The 22,069-nt window shown below is 41.0% G+C and overlaps 1 protein-coding gene across 2 annotated transcripts in view; it reads left to right on the top strand.

Annotated features, from left to right (window-relative positions):
- Nucleotides 1–22,069, top strand: part of kcnt2b (potassium sodium-activated channel subfamily T member 2b) — a 45,314-nt gene that overhangs the window by 4,082 nt on the left and 19,163 nt on the right. For both annotated transcript variants that reach the window (XM_085404169.1, XM_085404168.1), the window contains exons 2-12: nucleotides 11,459–11,538; nucleotides 12,268–12,370; nucleotides 12,626–12,688; nucleotides 13,418–13,466; nucleotides 13,855–13,914; nucleotides 16,010–16,084; nucleotides 16,344–16,427; nucleotides 16,903–16,997; nucleotides 17,704–17,884; nucleotides 20,115–20,279; nucleotides 21,564–21,700. In XM_085404169.1, coding sequence (XP_085260295.1) covers nucleotides 11,459–11,538; nucleotides 12,268–12,370; nucleotides 12,626–12,688; nucleotides 13,418–13,466; nucleotides 13,855–13,914; nucleotides 16,010–16,084; nucleotides 16,344–16,427; nucleotides 16,903–16,997; nucleotides 17,704–17,884; nucleotides 20,115–20,279; nucleotides 21,564–21,700 — 1,092 coding nt within the window. The remainder of the gene's footprint in view (nucleotides 1–11,458; nucleotides 11,539–12,267; nucleotides 12,371–12,625; nucleotides 12,689–13,417; nucleotides 13,467–13,854; nucleotides 13,915–16,009; nucleotides 16,085–16,343; nucleotides 16,428–16,902; nucleotides 16,998–17,703; nucleotides 17,885–20,114; nucleotides 20,280–21,563; nucleotides 21,701–22,069) is intronic.

Raw genomic sequence — 22,069 nt, 5'->3', positions numbered from 1 at the left:
TGAACTTAGAAACACTTTGTTAATGGAAAGTAATTGGCGGGGTGAGTGGGAGAAGGGGGGGGGGGGGGGGGGTCTGAATTGTTAATGGAAAGCTTGGAACATAAAGTGAAGTGAGCTAATAAAACTAAAGCATCAGGTCTCATGAATTAATTTCTATTAATTAAAAAGGTGTTCCATAAATGACACTCTAATTAATATAGGAGAACAGGATGGGTTGCATGTGGTACAAACACAGAACTATTTTAGAACAAATGACAGGGTATGATTGGGGGGAAAAGCAGGGTGTATAGGCAGTCTGAGCATAATTCTGCTGTAAACAATATTTTGAACATGAGCCGCTGCTCTCTTTGTGACAAGGCTGTCTGCACAACAGGGAAGACGTTACCTAAGGCAGAGTGAGAGACATGAGAGACATTTCATTTTAGTTGCAGTGTCATAGTTTATCACAGTCACATTTTAGTTTCTTTTTTGTTACTGTAGCAACCCCGCATATATATGTGTGTGCATATATGTATGTATATATACAGAACCTGTCAGCATGGATTCTGGTACAGCGGTCAGTTAGTGTCAGCTTCAAGCGGGTGTTCCTCAACACCAAGTTGCAGCTTTACTGATAAAACGCTGAGCGGGATTTATTAGAAACTACCTCTAGAATTTGGAGTGGAGAGGATGGAATGGCCTCCATGAAGGTCTGACCTCAATCACTCTGAACAGTTGTGGGATCAGCTTGGGCATGCTGTTCATGCCAGAATGACCAACACACCCACACTGGCTGACTTGGAACAATACTCTTTAAAGAATGGGATGCCATCCCACATCAGTGTGTTACCAAGCTGGTGAGCAGCATGAGAAGGCGGTGCCAGGCTGTTGTGGCTGTGTATGATTCGTCCACATGCTACTCAGGCCTCTGTTTCTTAAATGAAGAAATTGTTAAATTACCAATATGCCTTGTTTCTCCAGACTTCAATCATCCAATCCAATAAATAACACAAAACAAGTGATAATAGTATAATAAGCTGTTTGCCATTGGCAGAGAAGATTTGGCAAGTTTTTTGCAAAATCTTTGGAAATAGACTCTCCAATGACATGATGGGTGTGTGTGTGTGTGTGTGTGTGTGTGTGTGTGTGTGTGTGTGTGTGTGTGTGTGTGTATATATATATACACACACACACACACACACACACACACACACACACACACACACACACACACACACACACACACACTTTGAATGTGGTATTATTGTTGGTGCCTATTGGCCTGGTCTGAGTATCTTCAAAACTGCTGAACTTTTGAGAATCTTCAGCAGAAGAGCATCTCTGGATTAAACCTTAAATGGGCTAAAGCAGCAGAAGACCACACTGGATGGCACTCCCGGCAGCTGAGAATGAGAAATGAGTGACCCAATTCCTACTGGCTCACCAAAGTTGTCAACAGAAAATGGAAAATACTTTACCTGTTCTGATGAGTCTTGGTGCAAAGAACATTTAAAAATGGATGTATGTTGCCTTCTATCAACAGTTTCAGGCTGTTGGTTCCCTTTTCTGATTACAGTCTGGCCTTCATCTAATGGCTGCTTCAAGCAGGGTAAGGTGTCATGTCGCTAAACCATCAGAATGGTTTCTTGAACGTGACATTGAGGTCACTGTACTTAAATGGCTTCCACAGTCACCAGAGCTCAGTCTAACAGAGCACCTCTGGGATGTGGTGAAACACGACATTCACATCATGGCTGTGCAGCCAACAAATCTGCAGCAGCTGTGTGAGGCTATTGAGCCAATATAGACCAAACTCTCAGAGCAACACTTCCAGCACCTTGTTGAATGTGTGCCATGAAGAATTAAGGCAGCTCTGAAGGCAAAAGGAGGTTCAAGATCTGCATATTAGTGGTTCATTTCAAATTAATTTCTAATCGTTATTCTCCTTCAAAAAAACTGTCATATTAAAATGAAAGCAGTTTTGGATCTATAGATGCATATAAAAAGAAACTCACAGTCAGCTAAACCTCAAAACCACTTTTTGATTTCTTTCTAGATGTAAAACTAATATAGTAACATAGTAATAGTAATCATATAGTAATTACAGAGGCAGTTTCTGCTCTGGTTTATTGTATTTGATATGCATTTTTTAACACTATTGAAAGAAAATGATGGCAGTTTCTCTTATGGTCATCTAGATTCATGGTTATTTGTTTTTATTTGTTTTTATTTTTTCCCCACCGCTGGAGCTTAGTAACCACAAGATTGAATTCCCTAACCAGCCTTTCAGTTTTAGATGAGTGCTGTCAACACTTAAGTGCCTTCCTGCTGTGGATGCTAACACAGCCATAGAGCTGACTAGCATGTGCCTGACCGCTTCTGGGCTCTTGCCGTGTTTGGATGTTGCTGGAAGGTCCCATGGCATCAGAGTGGGGGCAGCAAGCTGTGCTACACTATTGTGGGAGATCACAAATGCAGTTGTCCACTGATTGAAGCTCCCCTATTCCCAAACTATGTTAGCTTAATACACCTCAGGAGTTATCTTTGAAATCCAAGAAGCCCCAGGGACACCAGGGACAGTGAAGAGAGATGATTCCTCTCATGTTTCACTCTTCTTTGCATCTCACGTCGTCTTCAAAGTGGTTATTTGGCAATAAAAAAGATGAATATCTTATGTTGACATAATCAAATGCTAAATGTCTGAGCATATCTGAAACTAAAGTAATCTTAAGAGACTTGGGAGATAGGATGGCATTGCGTGATTTTTAATGACTTGCATCAATTCAGCCTATATTTTGTTTCATGATAAGAGAAATTAATGTCTCTCTTTTTTTTTTTCCTTTTTTTTTAGTGAGGAAATAGTGCCAAGGCAGAGGAGGTGCATTTCTCTAAATTCAACCTTTAAAATGAACCATCATGTTCTGTTCTTCCTTCAGGTGAACAAAACAGACTGCATCTATGTGTCAGCAGATCCTTTAAGCAATAAGCAGCAGATGATAATTTCAGGAAAGGGTGAGGTAAGATGACTACACTAGGAAGCAGCGGTGGATGATGGCTGAATCATGCGTACAGATAATATGTATCAAATTTTAATCAGTGGGAAACCAGAGTTTGCTCAGGAAATGGTTCAGACCAAAGACTCCAGTGCTATTTTCTTATTGTCAGTATGCTTTAAATTACCTTGCACATTTCTTGTAAACGATGGCCCCTTTGCTCCTGCTGTTCTTTGTCCTGGCAAATATCTACTGAGAATCAGTCATGGCACTGACATGTGTGGATTCTTTTCCCCCTCAGTTACAGAGTGAAAAACAAACAATAAAAAGACAACACTTTTAAAACCTCGGTCATAATTGAATGATAATTAAAGCGTAGCTTTTTGTTCATTGGAGTGGTAAAATCAATTTCACAACAGCTATGATTGGTATTTAGAAAGAGGGGCAAAACGGAAACGGCTGCATCTTTTATATCATTCCTCAGTCCGTGTTATCTCTTGCATTGAGGTCTTAGAGAAAAAAAAACCTTTTAACCACAAGAAATGGATTTTCATTTAGCAAGGATATGGACACATATTCTCATTCCAATCTCTTCTGTATTCTTTTTCACCTCACTTCAAAATTGTCAAACACATGTAATGGCTGCATCAATGGGAACACCTTCCTTAAAAACCTTTACACTGTATGTGTGCGCTGCTCTCATCCTTTTAGAGATTAAAAGCATTTTATTGATTCTAGCACTTCTTCTGTACGTCTTAGAGGTTTGAGGGATGAATTGACAGTTTTAAACCTCTTCAATTGTATGGGAAAATAAATGTGCAATGATGTCTTTTATGGCCCGCACTTGCCCCCAAAAAGCTGCGTAACAGCCAAGCCTGTAAATATCAAGCCAGTCGTGTTGCTGTGCTATGAAACACAAGCACAGTCTGGAGGATCTGCTGCCAGCGTGTCTGTGCCAGACACCACGGGTCACCCCCAGAGGTTCCTCATCTATTGCCCAACAGGTCAGAGCTTTTTTGGAGGCTTTGATGTTTTGGCTGATCTGTGTAAATGTCACCTGCGTTTGGAAGTGCTTCAGGACTATTAATTGTCTGCCAGGACGATCATTTGCTCTTTGCTTAGCACTGTAGTTTTATCTGATGGACTCAATTTGGACTGATCAAAGTAAAGCAACTGTATTTATTAAATACCTCATGGGGGGAAAAAAGGTGTAATTAAAGGATGCATCTGTGGCCTGAATGGATGCACAACTTGTAACCTTTGTAAAGTGTTTTTACTGAGAGTTGTTCAGGTAAAGTAATCAACAGGTGCACCTGTAGTTTAGCAGCTTACTTGGTTTTTTTAGTCATCATGTGTCTGAATTATGCTTATGCCAGTAAAGCTAAATTGAATTGGACTGGATTGAAAAACCCAGTTCCAAAGAAAAAGGGGGGAAAAGCCATCACTGACCTTTTACCCAGCAGACATCTTGGCTTATCACAGTAGGGAAAGCACAGGTGGAATTAACAATGGCTCGGTTCTCTTTAGCATCCCACTAACTACGGCAGCATGCATAAAAGCAGCACCTCCACTAAGTAGAACTGAGCCATCAATAACACATCCGAGCATCCCTGCTGTGACACGAGGACGGAGCAGCCGAAGCTGGATTAACTCAAACCGACTGGCACAAGTGTCCACGGGCTCTCTCCTCTTACAGGCCTGTAAAATACAAAAGGTTTTTATTCATTCGTGTACATAAAAATTATTAACTTAGCAGGAGTATTATCACTGCCATTGAAAATGATCATTATTTACTCATTTAATTCATGCGCAGATTGGAGTCTGCTGTGAAAAGGTGTGACTCACAGTCTCTTGTGTGCGCTGGTAGCCATAGTCCTTACAGTAGGGAGAAAAAATGTGGTATAATAAGACTGATTATAATCGCTGGAACATCAGCTTGACAATTTGAGGAAAGATTTGACTGTGGAAAAAAAAAAAAGTCTGTGAACTACAGAATATCTAGTTTCCACCCTTCCACCCATTGCTTTAATGACAGCTTGTTCTCAGTCTGGTGGGACTCCACAACATGAGATAACCCATGTTATCCTAGCATGAGCTCTCATTGTTCTGGAAAGCTCTTTCCTTTTTATACTTATTTAACCTTTTTTTAAGCAGGAAAATGGGACTCTTGAGGTTTCAAATCTCTTCTGCAAAACTCAGCAGCTTGTTGAGATGCTGGGATGTTTGGCTTTTTTAATATTTAGGTGCAGCTTTAACCCTCATCCTACTAACATATCTAACTGGCTGGAGTCTTCCTGGGGATTTCTTAGAGCTTTATTATTGCAAAACTGAAATCTATACTTTCTTTTTTAATCCGAAGCACAATCCACTGTATTACTTATTATCCTGGTGTCACTTAGTTTTCAGTCATTTTAAGGAAACATTATTTGCTTACTTATTTGAAATTCTGTCAGTAAAGGATTATGAGCAGAATCTCTGACAAAGGGCTTTTTTTCATTGTGCAGGGACTGAACAAACAACTAAAATTAGCCAAAGCTAAACATACACTACAGGCAGCTCTAGCATACAGTTGCCACATGCATTGCTCAGGGCATGTTGGCATGTGACAAGAGGAGCAAATAGTTGCTGTCGTCCTGTTTGAGTTTTCAAACAGATTTTCCAGCCGAGCGTTGGTCGGTCACATCAGCAGGTGGATGTTTCCTCACTGCTGCTCGGATTGGGGCTTGCAATGTAGCAGCATCAGCTCGTCTATTCTCCAGCTGTTTCATGTAGCCTTGGTGATGTTTCCAATATTCTAGTAACTTCCAGTCTGGGCGATTCCAAATCCAGATAATAAATGCAGCAATGGAGTTTTTCTTCTTTAAAATGCCTGGCAGAGTACTCCAATCCTTGATACTGTCTGATGTTTTACTGTAAGACTAACTTTATATGAGGTAGATGTGCATTCTATACACACTATATAATCAGCCAATCACATGACAACATCTTAATCTACTGAGGCCTATAAACGTGCTCAAGACAGCCTGCTAATATTCAAAGAAAGTCAATTTAAGTAACTTTGAATTTGGCAAGTTTTTTGGTGCCAGGTGAGCTGTTATAAAGAGTTCAGAAACTGCTGATTTATGGGGAAGTTCCTACACAACCATCTTTAGGATTTACAGAGAATGAGTCTAAAGTAGAGATAATATCCTGCGAGGTACAATGCTCTGGGTGAAAATACCTTATTGTTGCCAGAGATCAGAGGAGAAAAGCCAGACAGCTTTGAGGTGATAGAAAGGCAATCGTAACTCAAATACACACAATTTAAAACCAAAGTATACAGAGCAGCATCTCTGAATGCACACACGCTGAAGCATATGGGCTACAACAGCATAAGACCACACCCAGTGCCAGGGTTTCAGCTAAGAACAGGAAACCGAAGCTCCAATTCACAAAAGTGGTCCTCAAAATTGGAAAAACATTTTCAGGTCTGAATGAATTATGACCACATTATGACATGTTATTCCAACAGTATAACATGAAATCATCTCTAATTGGTAACAGCCTCTACAGTCACCAGAGCTCAATCCAGCAGACCACCATTGGGATGTGTTGCAATGGGTAAATGCACAGTGTATGGTAGTAGAACAGGAAATTCTATCATGGATGTGCAGCAGTTGTGTGGTGCTACATGTCAATATGGGAATAAATATCTGATGAATGTTTCCAGCATCTTGCTGAATCTGTGCTGGGAAGAATTTAAACAAAAGGAGGTTCAAACGGTTACTATCATGGTGTACCTAATAAAGTGTCGGACGAGTGTATAAATGTCATTATATGTTATTGACTTTCATTGCAAGCAGCTAGTGTAATTTTTTTTATGTGTATTCCAATGAAAAACTCCCCCTCTCGTGTATTAAAGCACATTTTAATATTTTCTTTGGACTTAATTTTCCAAAGGCATCATCTTTTCATTCATTAAACATAACAAGCTTTGATTTCCCTCGATTACTTTATTTTCCTGCTTGTTCTCTGTCACTGGTATGACTATTATTTCAGAGTTTTAGTGTGGAGGTCGTAATGAGCCTATGTTGTGCTGCTTTGTGCGCATAGATTTGGGTTTCTTTAGTCTCTTCCACTGTGTCATTAGACGGCCAATGCTGTGTCATTATGGAGCTCAGGCATGGGTGGAAGCAGCAGGAGAACGAGGTTCAGCTCTCTTTTTCTCTCTCTCTCTCTCTCTCTCTCTCTCTCTCTCTCTCTCTCTCTCTCTCTCTCTCTCTCTCTCTCTCTCTCTCTCTCTCTCTGTTTCTCAGAGATCCTCCTCCGCATGTCCCCTTCTGTCTGTCTGTCCATCTGTCTGCGTCTGTTTAACTACATTTATCTGTCTGTATTTCAGTCCTCCCTCTCTCCCTCTGCCTCCCCGTCACACACGTCCATGCAAATGTGAAATCTCTCCAGGCTCGTTTTTGTAATGCTTCTTTAGTCACGTGCTCTTGTTTCCAGCTGTTAAAGCTGTTAGTTTTACTCCAAAAGATAATTTTCGCTGGTTGTAAATAATTAGCTTGATAAATCAACGTTATTGAAGGAGCGTCAGAGCAGAGAGTGAGAGGAGAGGACCTCTATGGGAGTTTCTCCCTCATGATGAATCTCGCTGTTCCCCAGTTCAGTGACATATGTTATTTTCTGCACAACATGAGCCAAACCAGTTTTCCCCCACAATTATCTAATCGTTTATTTTCATTTCACTTTTTTAGAAGGCCTTGGGGCGGGAACGAGGCTATTGCCCAGGGGTATCATCGTGATGTGATTGCTTGTCTTTTGTTTTGAAATAATGCTCTTTATGAGTTTTTAATATGTTTTTCTCCTCCACCTTCCCCTTAGATTAAAGTTCCCGACTTTCAATCTATCCTACGGCTCAAGTCTTTATTGGGCTATATTTCCACTTTACTTTTCATCCTCTATTGTACACTCAAGTGGAAAAGCTTCTGCTTAGAGAAATACATCAAGGCTAGAATGACCTCTGAAATTATCCTCTTCTCGTCTCACAAAATATGAAGAGGCTTTGAGGACTTTCTGGAATGAATAAATACTCAGATGGCAGGATTTTAGAACGTATGTCACCTAAATTGTCCTAAGATGAGAACAAACAGGCGATAAAAATGTTTTGGCGCAGGAGAGCAAAACACTGTCACCGTCAGATCTTAAAGTGCAGCCTGAGATGTATGTGGTTGTAAAAGGCCAGATAAGTTCAAGGGAAAGTAAAAATTTGAGTGTTTACCTTTTTTGTTATGAGGATGATAACCAGGAACTTGGCACAGTGGAGCTTTTCAAAAGAAGCCCCACTCAAGAATGTAAGAGGAGCTGATGTTTACTAGAATATAGTGTAGCTTTAGACATAATCAGAAAGGTTACTTTTGAAATATGAAAGCAATGCAGAAAGTGTCTTAGATGCTGTTTGACCAATTTTAATTAACCCGTGTCTCATGTTTAGTTCCGGTAAACCTGTTTTCATTGTTTACCAAAAGGAAAAATGACACAATTTATTACCATTTTGAACCTCAGACTTCTTGTTTTTGGCTCATTTCCTGTGACAAACGTATAAAATAAAACTCTTTCAATGACTTTATACACACACATTGACACTACACGTGTGGTTTTCGGGACTACACTGATTCCGTGTACCTTTGTCCACACTCTGTCCTCCTTCTACATGGCCTGCTGTATGTCTGCAGAAACCATCTGTAGTTTGTCACGCTTTGTCCCTGCTGCAAATTGGTGGTGGGACACAATAAATAAATAGCTTTGCCTGAGTTGTTACTTATCGATCAGTATTTATCATTTATTCATTGTTGGGACTAATATGTAATATGGCATGAACATGATTCACTTCTAATTTATTTCAAAGAAATAAATTTCAGTAGGGCTAAGAACCCTTCCTTTAATTATACTTGTTCAAGATCAACACGTTTTTTTCCCTACCTGTTAGGATGGTTAGGTCAGGATTATTTTTTCAGTTTCTAAAACATTTTATCAAAAAAAAAAAAAAGAACAGCACTTTTATTCATAAATGTTATCTAACTGAGGCAAATTCCAAATATTAACCACTAATAAAATAAACATCTGTTAGTTTTTTTTGTTTGTTTGTTTGTTTTTTACATAAATTGTTGTTAAGGGGTGTATTGATTTAACACGAAAATGCAGTGGGTCCACCAGACCTGCCAACACTAGCTGACTGGAAATACTAAAAGTGACCCTTAAAAGATGGCAAAGTGCACAGTAATGTGACCTGACACTGGATATAAAACTTTAACCACAAATAAGGTTATTGTAGAATAGAATGCCTTTTATTGTCACTAAACACATGTACAGCTGAATTATCCAGTCTAACACTTTATAGTAGCCATTGTTAATAATGTGGAATATGTTATGTTAATTACACTTTAATTACACTTTATAATAGATTTTTAAATATAAATTTGCATTTCTTAAATAATTATTAGTTACTTGCTGAGCTTTGGATTGTTTTTCCAGTCAGTGCCAATCACAGGACAAAAAAAATAATATACTCTGAAAACTGGTTACATATTTTTATCGAGATTGGTTCTTTCATTTTTGTCCAAAATGTGGAGCTAGGGTACTTTTTATCATGACGACACGCACCTCCCAGAGTTTTAAAGAGAATGTAAGTTGGCTAATGGGTGGAGGCAGCAGTCTACATCCAAAAATTCTAGATAGCAGTTAATGTACTTTTTTTTTTTTTTTTTTACATACTAATTAGTTTCATTTTCACTCACCATTTAGATTTACAAACTAAAACAACTTGTCTGTGGTTTAGGAAAAAGACTTTGATGCTCAAGTGGACCCAGTAAATTGAAATACGATGCCAACAGTGCCGTGCCCAAGTGTCCACCTTTGAGGAGTTAGACAGGATACACTTATAATACAGTAAAACCTTTACTAGAAAACTACAATAGCATTGTAATCATTAAAAAATACACAGTGTTGAACTCTCACTACATAATATCGTAAATTGTAACATTACTAACGAAGAGTAAACATGTTATAATTTGTAAAACTAACTGTTTTTTGTTTTTTTTTTTTGTTTTTTCCAACAGTAAAACTAACTGTTGACTAAAGTTTAATTAACTAACTACACTGAGTTTGACTCCACAGGGGGCGACAGTATCCATATTGCAAACAATACGGTGCCGTTGCACATCTCTGGGCTTTCGCGAGCCCGTGCTCATCTGTATTTCTATTATTTTTGTGTGTTTTTCATCATGTGTGTGAAAGCATTATTGTCAGCAATCTGCTCAGAGCGCAGGGAACCGTCGACAAGTTGCAGCGGGGCCATCAGCTCCGGTGGCTGAACACTTTCCACAAGTGTGTGTTTGCTCACATGTGCTCATAAGAGAGGCAAGGAAAAAGACACTGAATTCTGCGTTGCCATAGTAACAGAGACGACAATTACACCCCACCCCAACAAGCCCCCCCCCCTTTGCTGGGAAGGTGTGTAGTTTTATCTTGATTTGTGTGCACCTCATGGTGGTATAACGTCACTCTGGAACCCCGGGAAGGCTCCCCCACAACCTCTTCAACCACCGCCACCAATGCCGTCACCTCTTCCTCTTCCTGCAGACAGGAGAATAGACCACAGTTGTTCTCCCTCTCTTTCATCTGCCTGTGTTGTGTGAGACCACCGGCGTGCCGGGCCTGGCGTTTTTATCCTCGACCTGAGTCATCCACTCTTCCCTCCATAGGATGAAAGGGGAGCTACTGAGAATTCTCCCCCGAGGTGGTCAGACAGGAAATACAGTCTATGTGTGACAGTGCCTGATTATGTGTCTGTACACATGTAAGAGGTGTCTGAAGAGTGGCTCTTCATCATATCTCTCCACAAGAATCCATGTCAGATGGCCACATGAATGGTCTAATAATACTAATGACCCAGTTGCAGGTGTGTGTTTCAGGGCCATGTGTGTACAGTAATGTGTGTGCGTGCGGGCCCCTCTAACAGGAGGGTGCCAGAATGAAAAGGGAGAAAGAGCAGTAATTATGGCCTCCCATGTTCAGCAGAAACATCAGAGGGAAGTAATTTGTTGCTCTATATTTAATCAGTGGAGATAACGAGAGTGACTGCAGCTGTCTGGGCCTATGGGCAGGCGGACAAGCAGGAACACCATTTCCTCCAAAACCCATTAGTCTTTAATGCAGCAGTCCACAGCATCTTATTTACATACTTTTCCGTGGTCACATAATCATTATCACCCTTTCTATGTCGAATTTGTTCAATTGTGTTGTTTTTCTTCATCACCTTTACCCTGTTTTATCTCATAGCACTTCACTCGCTTCCTCTCATCTGTCTCATGACTTGACTCCAGCTATTTTATTTCCTCAGTCACCTGAAGCAGTTTCCTAGTACTTTTCCTCTGGGTTCTCTTGTACCGTCGTTATCTCCATTTGCCTATTACTGACTCTGCCCATCTCTCCATCACCTCTCTTAGGGTGCAGGTGGAGTTTTATGTGAACGAGAACACTTTTAAGGAGCGCCTCAAGCTGTTCTTCATCAAAAACCAAAGATCCAGTAAGTTGCCCGTGTTCGGGATCGCGCTTTCCCTGGTTGAGTGAATTTCTTGTCTGCTGTCTTCTTTTTTAAACCACTTGTTCAGCTGAACACGTGTTTCGTTTTAATGTGTGGTGTGCTGCCATTCTTGCTCTGCATTTTATCACCAGTTATTCAACTTGTCCACTCTCTGTGCCTGCTTAAAAGTCTGTGTAGCGGGTTTGATTATCAGTGTGCTCATTTACAAGGATGGTGTACAGTAATATTAATATTTCTACATTTCTACTGAATACACAAGTTGCTTTTTGGGGGGGAGGTAATTGGCTTATTGTGAATTATCAAGGGGTTGTTTACTAGTTAGGCAATATACTACACGCGTGCACTTCAGCTACATTAGGCCAAGCATTGTTAGTCCTGGCCAGAAATGCACATTGAAAAGATGAGATGAATCAACTTTCAGAAGGACTTTCAAGCTTTCTGGTAGTGATAATTAGTGGTATATGAAATACTCCTAGTTGCCCAGAGGATTTATTTCTTAAGAATTTGTGTCATGTCTTCATTGAAGCTTTAATCATAACAGATTCAAAGAGCACTGCACTGCTTAAAAGAATCCTGCAGAGCTTTATTCGGTGTCACATTTTTAAATCATGCATCAAGGATATTGATAGCATTGAATAAATTGTATCTTCATAAATTCTGCCGTATTGGTGTTGTCTTTGACTCGCTGACTATTTCTTTTTCGAACTGCAGGTCTGCGAGTGCGAATGTTCAACTTTTCTCTAAAAGTGCTGAGCTGCCTCCTCTACATCGTCCGAGTCCTGCTGGACAACCCGCAAGAGCAAAGACAGGACTGGTGAGCAATATGGCGTGAACGATGGCTCAACTGGGTAAAAGAAGGTTCTCTGATAGCAGGAGCAAAAGCAACAAGTCAATAGAGGGGACAGCAGTGTGTATGTGTGTGTGTGTATAAAGTATCCCGTAACTTTATGGAGGAAGAGAAAAACAAGTCTGGAAACTGAACCGTTTAGTGGCTCAGTCCAGTTTTGATGAAAGCTGCTGGGATGAAGACGTCTTATTCATGCTGTTCATGTGGTTTTACCCCCTGCAGTGTGAGCGGAGTTAACTGCACCAAACAAAACACGTCATCCCGTCCATGGAGTGAGTTTGACTGGTAAGCATGCAAGGCTTTAATTAGGAGTGATGGCTTTAGCCTGCAGAATAGGACCATGAAACCATCCTGGGATACTTTGATCCACGACACCAGCTCTCCGGCCGGAAATGTTGTATAATGCAATCAATGCGACTTTGCTTAACTGATGCAATCCACAATGTTGATATTAAACATTACTGATCCACCTTCGTTTATCACGATTCAGCTGTATGGATTACCTGCCAACATAATATGCACGCAGTGCCTGTGCAGCCTAATCAACAGTGATCTAGTGAAGACAGAGTATCTAATATACAGGAGCAGAGAGAGAATCCAGGAGGTGTGTTTGGACCTGGGGCCTTGCCCTGTCTCCTGCTCAGGGACCTATTGATCTAATTGGTGGCTGATGACATTGGCTATAAGCTCTGGCGCCAAATGAATAAGGAGCCTGACTCAGTGAGCTCAGGAAAGGGATGGGCCACCTCCTGCTCCAGGCAGTAGACTTGTAGCATCGTGCCAAGCAGCCTTAAGCCCAGGTTCTTTTTTTTTCCTCTGGGGGAGTGGGGGGTTACTTTCCTTTAACCTCATACAATATGATAATTATCCAGTTATGATGATTATACAGTATTATCAGCACAGTTTAATTAGTCTAGTGTAATTTTAACATTGTCTGCCTGTTTTTTTTTCTCTTTCTTTGTGACATCTGTCTCCTCCACTTTGCATTCTTCCCTTTTTTTCCCACCTCTGCAGGAAGCTGATCATCTGGGTTGACAGACCTCTACCGCTGTGGGCACTGCAGGTTAGATACATCTGTAACATTCCCATGTAAACAAGGCCTCCATTTTTGTGTCTGATCACTTCTGCATGCACGAATGCACAGAAGTCAAAATATCTGCGTATGCTTTAACGGCTTATTGCCAATTCAATTTAGGTCACATTATTTCAGCTCATTCTTACTTGACATATATTTACAGTTACAATGTGGTTACCCACACATACATATAAATGTACATCAGACACCAGGCTGTCTCTTGCTTCACTTAAACCTGTTCCTTCTGAAGCTCAAACATCAGCACACCCACTGATTCCACCCACGCTCCCCATCTCTGCGACTCCTAATTTCTGTGTCTGCTCTCCCTCTGTCTGTTTCTCCACATTACTCTCTCTCTCGCTCTCTGTTTTTGCAGGTGCTTGTGGCTTTCATCAGCTTTTCGGAAACGATGTTACTCGTGTATCTCAGCTACAAGGTGAGCCACTCACACGACCCCATTGGCCAGCCTGTTTGTGGTGGTGTATGTGGGGGATTTGGATGGATTTCTGATGCTTGATGGTGGTGACTGTCCACTGGACATTTCTGCTGTGCTATTAAAGTTGAAGTGATGGTATTCTGTCTTTCAACCATAGATCATTTTTACATTAATTTTTAAAAAATGAAGCTGAAGCTTACAAACTGTGACCTTCTTTGGCACCTAAAATCTCTTTAGTGGATTAAACAAGATTATCTCAATTGATAAAATGTCCTCAAATGAATATTATTTACACCTGCTGTAATTTTATTTGGGTGCCACAGCTCTGCTTTGGGAGCTTTCCTGCTGCCCCTAAATGCTAAGGTGGGGGCAAAAAACTCCATGTAGTCAATGTCCATTTGCTAAAAGTCACAGTCACATAGTCACAGTCAGAAGCAACACGAAAGGAGGATCTGTGATTTGAGGTGGGTTGCAAAGTGGCTTTCAGATGAACAGCAACTATGGCGTGGCACCCTCTATGAGATATTCCCCGGATGTAGAAAATAATATGGTAAATGAACTGTTTTCTATGCTACTACTACTACTACTACTACTACTACTACTTGAACGCTTGAAGCACTTTATATAACTTGTCTCACTGACCCATTTACACAAACGTTTATGCAAGGACTCTTTTGAACATTTTACATCACTCTGCCTTTAATCATCAGTTATTATTAAGCTGTGTCTGTCCTCCACAGTGTGTCTCCTCCCTTCAACCCCAATCATTTGCTGCACCTCCCTGAGCCTGACTCTGCTGGAGGTTTCTTCCTCATTACAGGGAGTTTTTCTTTTCCACTGTTGCCAAGTGCTGCCTCATAGGGGGCCGCCTGATTGTTGGGGTTTTCTTTCTGTTATTTTAGACTCTTTACCTTACAGTATAAAGTGCCTTGAGGCAACTGTTGTTGTGATTTGGCACTATATAAATCAAATTAATTTGAATTCTATTGAAGTAAATTCACACTCTTATGAATGCATTGTGAGCAGATCAAACCACCAACCTTCCAATTAGTAGACCACCTGATCTACCTCCTCAGTGACGTCATACCCTGCTTGAACTAATGCTATACCTGTTTTGCTGGTAGATTGAGTAGTTTCCATTTATGGTATAATTGAGCAATGAGTAATTAATTCAATTACTGCTGTTGTGCAACATGCATTAATTGGCACAACTCTCACCTTGGAAACGTGCACGGATGTACCCTGCCACTGTCTGACATCTGCAGGTATAAAACAAACCAAGAATCACCAGCTGGAAGCAGCAAACCTCATCTCCTGCTCAGTTGTTTGTTTGTGTCAAATTCTGGGTTGTAGTCATTTCTGGTGAGTTAATGTGACCTATCGAAGGAGAAGTCTTTTTCACCACCACTCTAGTTTTTTGTTTTGTTTTTTTTTTATGTCATTGCTGTTTAGGGTAGTCCCTGAAACAGGAATCTCTTTTAGAGAACCAAAAGCAGATTTTCTAGGTACACTCTAATAAATTGACATTTTTTGTTCTCCTTTGATGCTGCTCCTTTGCTCTTGCATTTGGAAAGAACCTCAGAGCTCCTTGAGGCTTCCTCAGCATTGTCCTGTTATGGACACATTTGAAGCACTTTTGGGGAGGACCGCCCTTCTCCAGGCAGAGGGAAGGCAATTCATCAATGTGTGTCTGGATCTGAAACTATAAGCTTATAAGGCGCTCTCTCTGCAGATTGCTCTGGAGGCTAGAGACCTTAGCATTTAGAGCTGACTGATTCTTGTGGACATAGCCTATGCCTGTCCACCTACACTAGTCAGATTCAGGTCAGCCATATGCAGGCGGGAGAGACATAAAAACAGCTATGGCTGACATCTTAATTGAGCAGAAAGGCTTAGTGGAAACTGAGTAATGCTGCTTCCTTCCTCAAAAGACAGTCATACAACCCTAACACACACCCCGATTTATTGTATGGTGCAAAAGCTCATCAATTTGTTCCCCTGCACTTTGTGGTAACTGGGCCTGTTATGTGTTAATCTCCTAAGGTCGCCAAGACAATGGAGTTTCCTGACCCCTGTGTGTGGTTTGTGTTTCCAGGGCAACGTTTGGGAGCAGGTACTACGTGTCCCTTTCATTCTGGAGATGATCAGCGCTGTTCCCTTCATGATCACTGTAAGTGGAAGGATACGCATTACTGAGCACTGACGGCACGGGGAGTCTCTGCAGGCAGCCATTTGTTTTGGGCTTCAAGCACTGTAGTCCCACCCACCTATGAAAAAAAAATCACACATCACTATCCAGTACCTGAAACCGTGAGGATATCCCAAGATGCACAGAACCCCCTTTACTGCCAGAGACCATGATTGTGTAACATATGAAAACAGAGCGATAAGAGCTAAGTAAGCCTAAGCATTTCTTTTTCTCTCGACAGGTGATTTTGCCATCCTTCAGAAATCTCTTCATCCCTGTCTTTTTAAATTGCTGGCTGGCCAAGCATGCTTTGGAGAACATGATAGTAAGTGGAGCGCAATGTCACTGTCCATTTTTTTTTCATCTCAGCATCTCTATTATGCTATTTTGTTGGCATGCAATTGCCCCCCTCTGTTTCCCATTTCAGCTCACCAGTTTTATCTTAAACACTCTCCTACAAAGGTAAATCAGTCAGAAAACCTTTATAATAATAACATGGATTTTATTTCCTGAGGCACTTAACATTCCCTCCCTCAGTCAGTCCAATGACATCCAGCTAACTAAGGCTGCTTCACATTATTTGGTAACCTCCCTCTCCTGCTGCTTTTTATATTCCAGCAATTGGCAATGCCTATCTCATTTTTAGTGCATTTCAATATTCCTGCTTTTTTTTTTCATTTAAAGTTGTCCTGCTGTCCATCAGCTACATTTCATCCTCGTTTTACACTTGCACAATGCAGCACTTAGCTTGTTGTCATTTGCATACATTGACTCCTATCTGTCTCACCATCTCTCTGCAGAACGATCTCCACAGGGCGATCCAGCGGACGCACTCAGCCATGTTTAACCAGGTGGTGATACTTATCAGCACACTGGTCTGTCTCATGTTTACGTGGTGCGTACCCTTACTGCTGACATTACACTGAGAGCTGGGGCCAAAAAAACACAGGCAAAAAAAGGACATTAGATAGAGGTTGAGTGGGAAGTGAACGGTGTCGCGGCCATGGATGGAGTGAGAAAGGAAAAGAGGGCGAGATTGACGACCATTAGTGTGATACATGCAAAGGCAAAAAAAAAAGAGAGAGAGAGAGCGAGAGGAGAATGAAAAATGCAGCCACTGGAGCTAAGAGAGCGAAAGGCAGAGAGCAGAAAGGTAATTGGTAACTGTAAGAGTGAGATAGAGCTCTGAGATGACAACTGGCAATTTCTTCAGTGCACTGGAGGATGTGGCAGCTTGCTGGTGTGAAAGCCTGAGCTAATCCAGAAGTTCATTCACACAGTATCTCCGACCATTTCCGGGTTTGACATTTGCCTCTTGACTCATCTGTCCCTTAAAAATTATGATATTATGCCCAGCCAGGAGTCGCACACCTATTTATTTTAAAGTATACCATGTTCGATAAATGCACTCGGGCGTGCATTCACTCCCATTTCCACACATTCAAAGTCACACATATAGGCACAGGCGCGAAAAACAGTTATCTGTGGATATTGCCCCTCCACGAGCGCCCATACCTCGCCGAGTGAAGCAGGTGCCTATGGCTTAGGTGTGAAGTCTCTATCTCAACGATGCCCGCTCCTTTTTCTTATTCTCTCATCAGCATTTGCGGCATTCAACACCTCGAGCGAGCGGGCAACAACCTGACCCTGTTCGACTCGCTCTATTTCTGCGTGGTCACCTTCTCCACAGTGGGGTTCGGCGATGTCACCCCACAGATCTGGCCCTCGCAGCTCCTGGTGGTCATCATGATCTTTGTGGCCCTCATTGTGCTCCCCATCCAGGTGAGAAGTGAAAGCGCTAAAGTTTGAGTGCAGAGCAAGTTTAAACAGCACTCAGATTAATTTAAATAAAAGCAGCGGCGGCAAAAATCATTTCGTCCATCTCCATCAATTTTTTTTCAAGCGACCAACAGCTTCGAGCTCTCCTTCAGTTTGTAGTGAGGTAAAAAATAAGAGATAAACTAGCCACAGATGTGTCTAAAACTCATCAGAAATAAGTTAACATTTTTCTTGGTACACAACACATAAAGTCTTCCTACTTAACACTAATATTTTTTGTGTTTCCCCCCCATCACACAATAATGTGATGACTCACTGCAGCCTACATAGATTTGCAAGACTATTTTTATTCAGAGAGCAACAAGAGTGTCTTCCATACTCACTCAATTCCCCAAATCCCTCTCCTGTCATTTAACTGCTCCGCTGAGGGAACCTCATGACAGAGAATTGGAGCAACCGTTTACCAACACACACTCACACAAACACACTATTTGTACAGCGACTGATAAAAACACCCTGACAAATGCACTTGTCCCTCTGTATCCTAACAGTTGTCTCTCATATTTGTGTAAAGCTTTTATCCCTGAGGAAGCTGCACTAGCTGTTTGTCTCCCGAAAGACTCGAAGGCGAAAATATGATAAATTTCCACTGTGTATATACTGTACCTGCAGTTAGGAGGTTTTTGTGGGCAGGAAATCTCTCACGCTCTCACTACTGCTACACAAGTGATGACGCTACAAATTGTTGCTAACTTTTTTTCTCTGTTTTTGGTGGCATCAAATAAGCAGACACACACTGTACTGTAGGTGTAGGACTGCATCCTACACAAGCATGATCTCACTATTTTTATTATTTATCTGTGTTGTTTTGTTTCCACGAGCAAGGGCTCCATGGTTGCAAATAACTTCACAAATCATGACCATAAAGACAACTTTGGGGAAATTTGCACTTGCATGCTGTTGATTACTGACGTGGTTATCATGTCATCCTCTTCGGCCCCTCACTCTATCTTTCATCCATAAATACCTTTGACATTTAGAAACTGGCCCACCCCTTTGCCCTCTCTCCACAAACGCAACTCCACCCCCACTCACTCTGCGAGTGTGAGTGTGTCCTTCTGTCTGACTCTGATCCTGCCATGACCAGACTCCAGGTTGCACAGGAGAGCCGCAGAGCACATCAGGATTCAGCCATCGCTCTGGTTCTTATTGCTTCCTCTGTTGATTTTTCCTGTAACTGTCCCCAACACACAACAAATCCACCTCTCTTGCCAAGACATTTTGTGCAATTTTGAGCCTCAAAAGAATCATTATTGTAAATACCATTAAAATAAGAAGTCTGAAATTTAATCCAATTCTCTTGTTTAAAATTCAAATTGCCCAGCGTGAAGAAAAATCACTATACTTTTGTAATAGAGTCTAAAAGAGGACAAAATAAAACACATTTGTTGTAGCTGGATGATGCTTTTACCCTTTAATAAGCCGACATTATCTCAACATAAAGGTGATCACATTTATCTGGGCCAAAATGATTAGTTCATAGAGAAAAACTGCACACTAATGAAATATGCCCATTGAAATCTGATAGATGTAGGTGTATGGCCAGAAACATCGGAGATTCATTGTGACTGTGGCTGATAAACTTAAAAATCATGAAAATATGTGTGTTCAGACCAACAACAGTATCAACCATGATTTTGTGGAGAACTGCTTACATGGAGTGAGACAAAATTGCATCATGATAGTTCTTTCTGGACCTGCTGGAATCACCGGGGGAACAAACGGGATAATAAATGCTCCTTTTCTCCCCTCAGACTGAATGAAGTGTCAGGTGTAAAATAGCTTGTTATTTTGCTGTGGAAATCTGCAAGAAAGTAGATCACTCTTACATCTGTTAAAACCTCAAACTACCCATTTATTCGCACAACTTTCCAGAGCTCAGACAAAAAAAACAACAAAAAAGTCTCTCTGTGGAGCTCTCTTTAAGCCTACTGTTATTTCCATGCCCTGCCTTCCCATGCTAATATCCGCTATCATGTTCCATTCATTCGCTATGCTGAACTAACTTCCACCTGTCTTAATTCCCCTCAAACACTCTCCCTAATCACATGGAAACACTATATAGTACAAGGCATTGTTTTCTTTTCATGTACCACCTGGCTCCTCCCTGTATCCAGGCTAACTTAATCCAGTTTCCATCTGTTGAATGTGATGGATGTTTTTCTCAATGCAGTTTGAGCAGCTGGCCTTTCTGTGGATGGAACGACAGAAGTCTGGAGGAAACTACAGCCGCTACAGGGCACAGACGGAGAAACACGTGGTTCTGTGTGTCAGCTGTCTCAAGATCGACCTCCTCATGGACTTCCTCAATGAGTTCTTCGCTCACCCCCGGCTACAGGTCTCTCCAAATGGCTTTAAGTAGGACAAGGGGGAGGTTGGGGGCTCTTGTGTGTGCACATTTGTTGTCTGTAATGATCCTCTCCAGGTGCCAGGTCGACTGAGTTTAAGGCAGAGAATGAACTTTTCAGTAGGAAAAATTAAACCGCTATCTTATTCATTTGAATGAATGTGTGCATATTTATTTGTTTCTTTGGGGGTTATTTTGATTGGTCTGCTCCACAGGTGGGGCTTAAAGGGAATAAAATATCTCTCTAAATATCATCTATAGTTTTGGGGCTAAATCTAGGACTCTACCAGGGTGGCTTTGCGTTATTCACACTTCTGTTGTTTGAGATAAGCAGTTTTTGCACCTGTCCACTTTATTCTTAATGGCTTTTTCTGCCCTGGAAGCAGTGCTTCTAGCTCACCTCGCCACACTAAGGTGACCATACAAATTTACACACAATACTCCACAATGACAAAGTGAAAAGAAATTGCTTGAACTTATTGCAAAATGTAAAAAACAACAACAACAACAACAAAAAATAACATGTACCAAAAAGTATTCACGGGCGCCGCTACTTTGGGGAGTTTCTCTCGATCTTCTTTGCTGAACCTCTCAAGATCCACCAGGTTGGTTAAGGTATAAAATAGGGAACAAGTGAAACTCTGTGAATACTCTCTAGATGTACTATATAAGGAAATCTGAGCAGTTTAGCACAAAAGTAGGAAAAACAGTTCCATATCCCCAAAGGTTGATCCTGTTCATCTGGACATAGTGTTTTCAGTGGGAGAAACAACCTCACAGCCCATTGTTCCTTCAGTGGTGTTAGTTTCAATTACTATGCAAATGTTCTGTTTATAAGGTCGGGGAAACTTGCAGTCAGCTGAGACTGAAGACTTAGATGAGCCATGAAAACATTTCTCAAACTAAAAACATTACGTCCAGATGAACTGAATCAACTTTTAGGGATTTACTTACCTGGCTGATTGAGCATGCGTCAAGATGCATTTTCCATAGTTTTAAATAGGCCAACTTCATTAATTTGCCTCCTTTGATAAGAGGATCCAATAATGTAACAGTATATATATTATGCAGTGGTTAGTGTAGCTGTGATCTAATTAATTTGATGTATTTTCATTTTTTTGCGTACTTGGAAATTTGGATTTCATTCATTAAAACATTTATAACTAATTAAATTCCAATTCAATGGCAAGCTTGACAGCATTTCCTCAGGTAGTGTTACCTAAATATAGGTTATAATGTAGGTTAACACCCGTTCCCATGTGTTTGTGTGTGTAGGACTACTATGTGGTGATCCTTTGCCCCGCGGAGATGGATGTCCAAGTTAGGAGGATCCTTCATGTCCCCCTGTGGGCCCAGAGAGTCATCTATCTGCAAGGATCTGCCCTCAAAGACCAAGACCTGATGAGGGCCAAGTGAGTCGCTGAGTCTGAAGTAAACTATTATTATCATCACATCAATCCAGCCTTGAAAAACAGAAATCCACAACAGACCTGAGTTTAGACACCTCGAAATGAAAGGCCCTCGCGTCTGCAAGCTCGAACTCGCAATTAATACCTGTAGCACCTTCAAGCCTTTAAGTAGCAGCTGTGATTGCGGTTTGAGTCATATTGCATATTGTTTGGCCCCTGGCTTTTGATAATACACTCAAAAAAATGAAACGTTGACTTTAATTAAAATTATTTTGTCAACAGGTTCCACGAAATTGAATTATGTTAGTTTAAAGCAAAAATCTTTAGTTCATCTAATTTAAAAAAACTACTTAAGATTAACAAGACATATTT

This window comes from Rhamphochromis longiceps, linkage group LG4, assembly GCF_057381845.1.
Source record: "Rhamphochromis longiceps isolate RC_006_pf linkage group LG4, R_longiceps_female_GT1.1, whole genome shotgun sequence".
Lineage (NCBI taxonomy): Eukaryota > Metazoa > Chordata > Actinopteri > Cichliformes > Cichlidae > Rhamphochromis > Rhamphochromis longiceps.
This window is presented reverse-complemented; position numbering and strand designations above follow the sequence as displayed.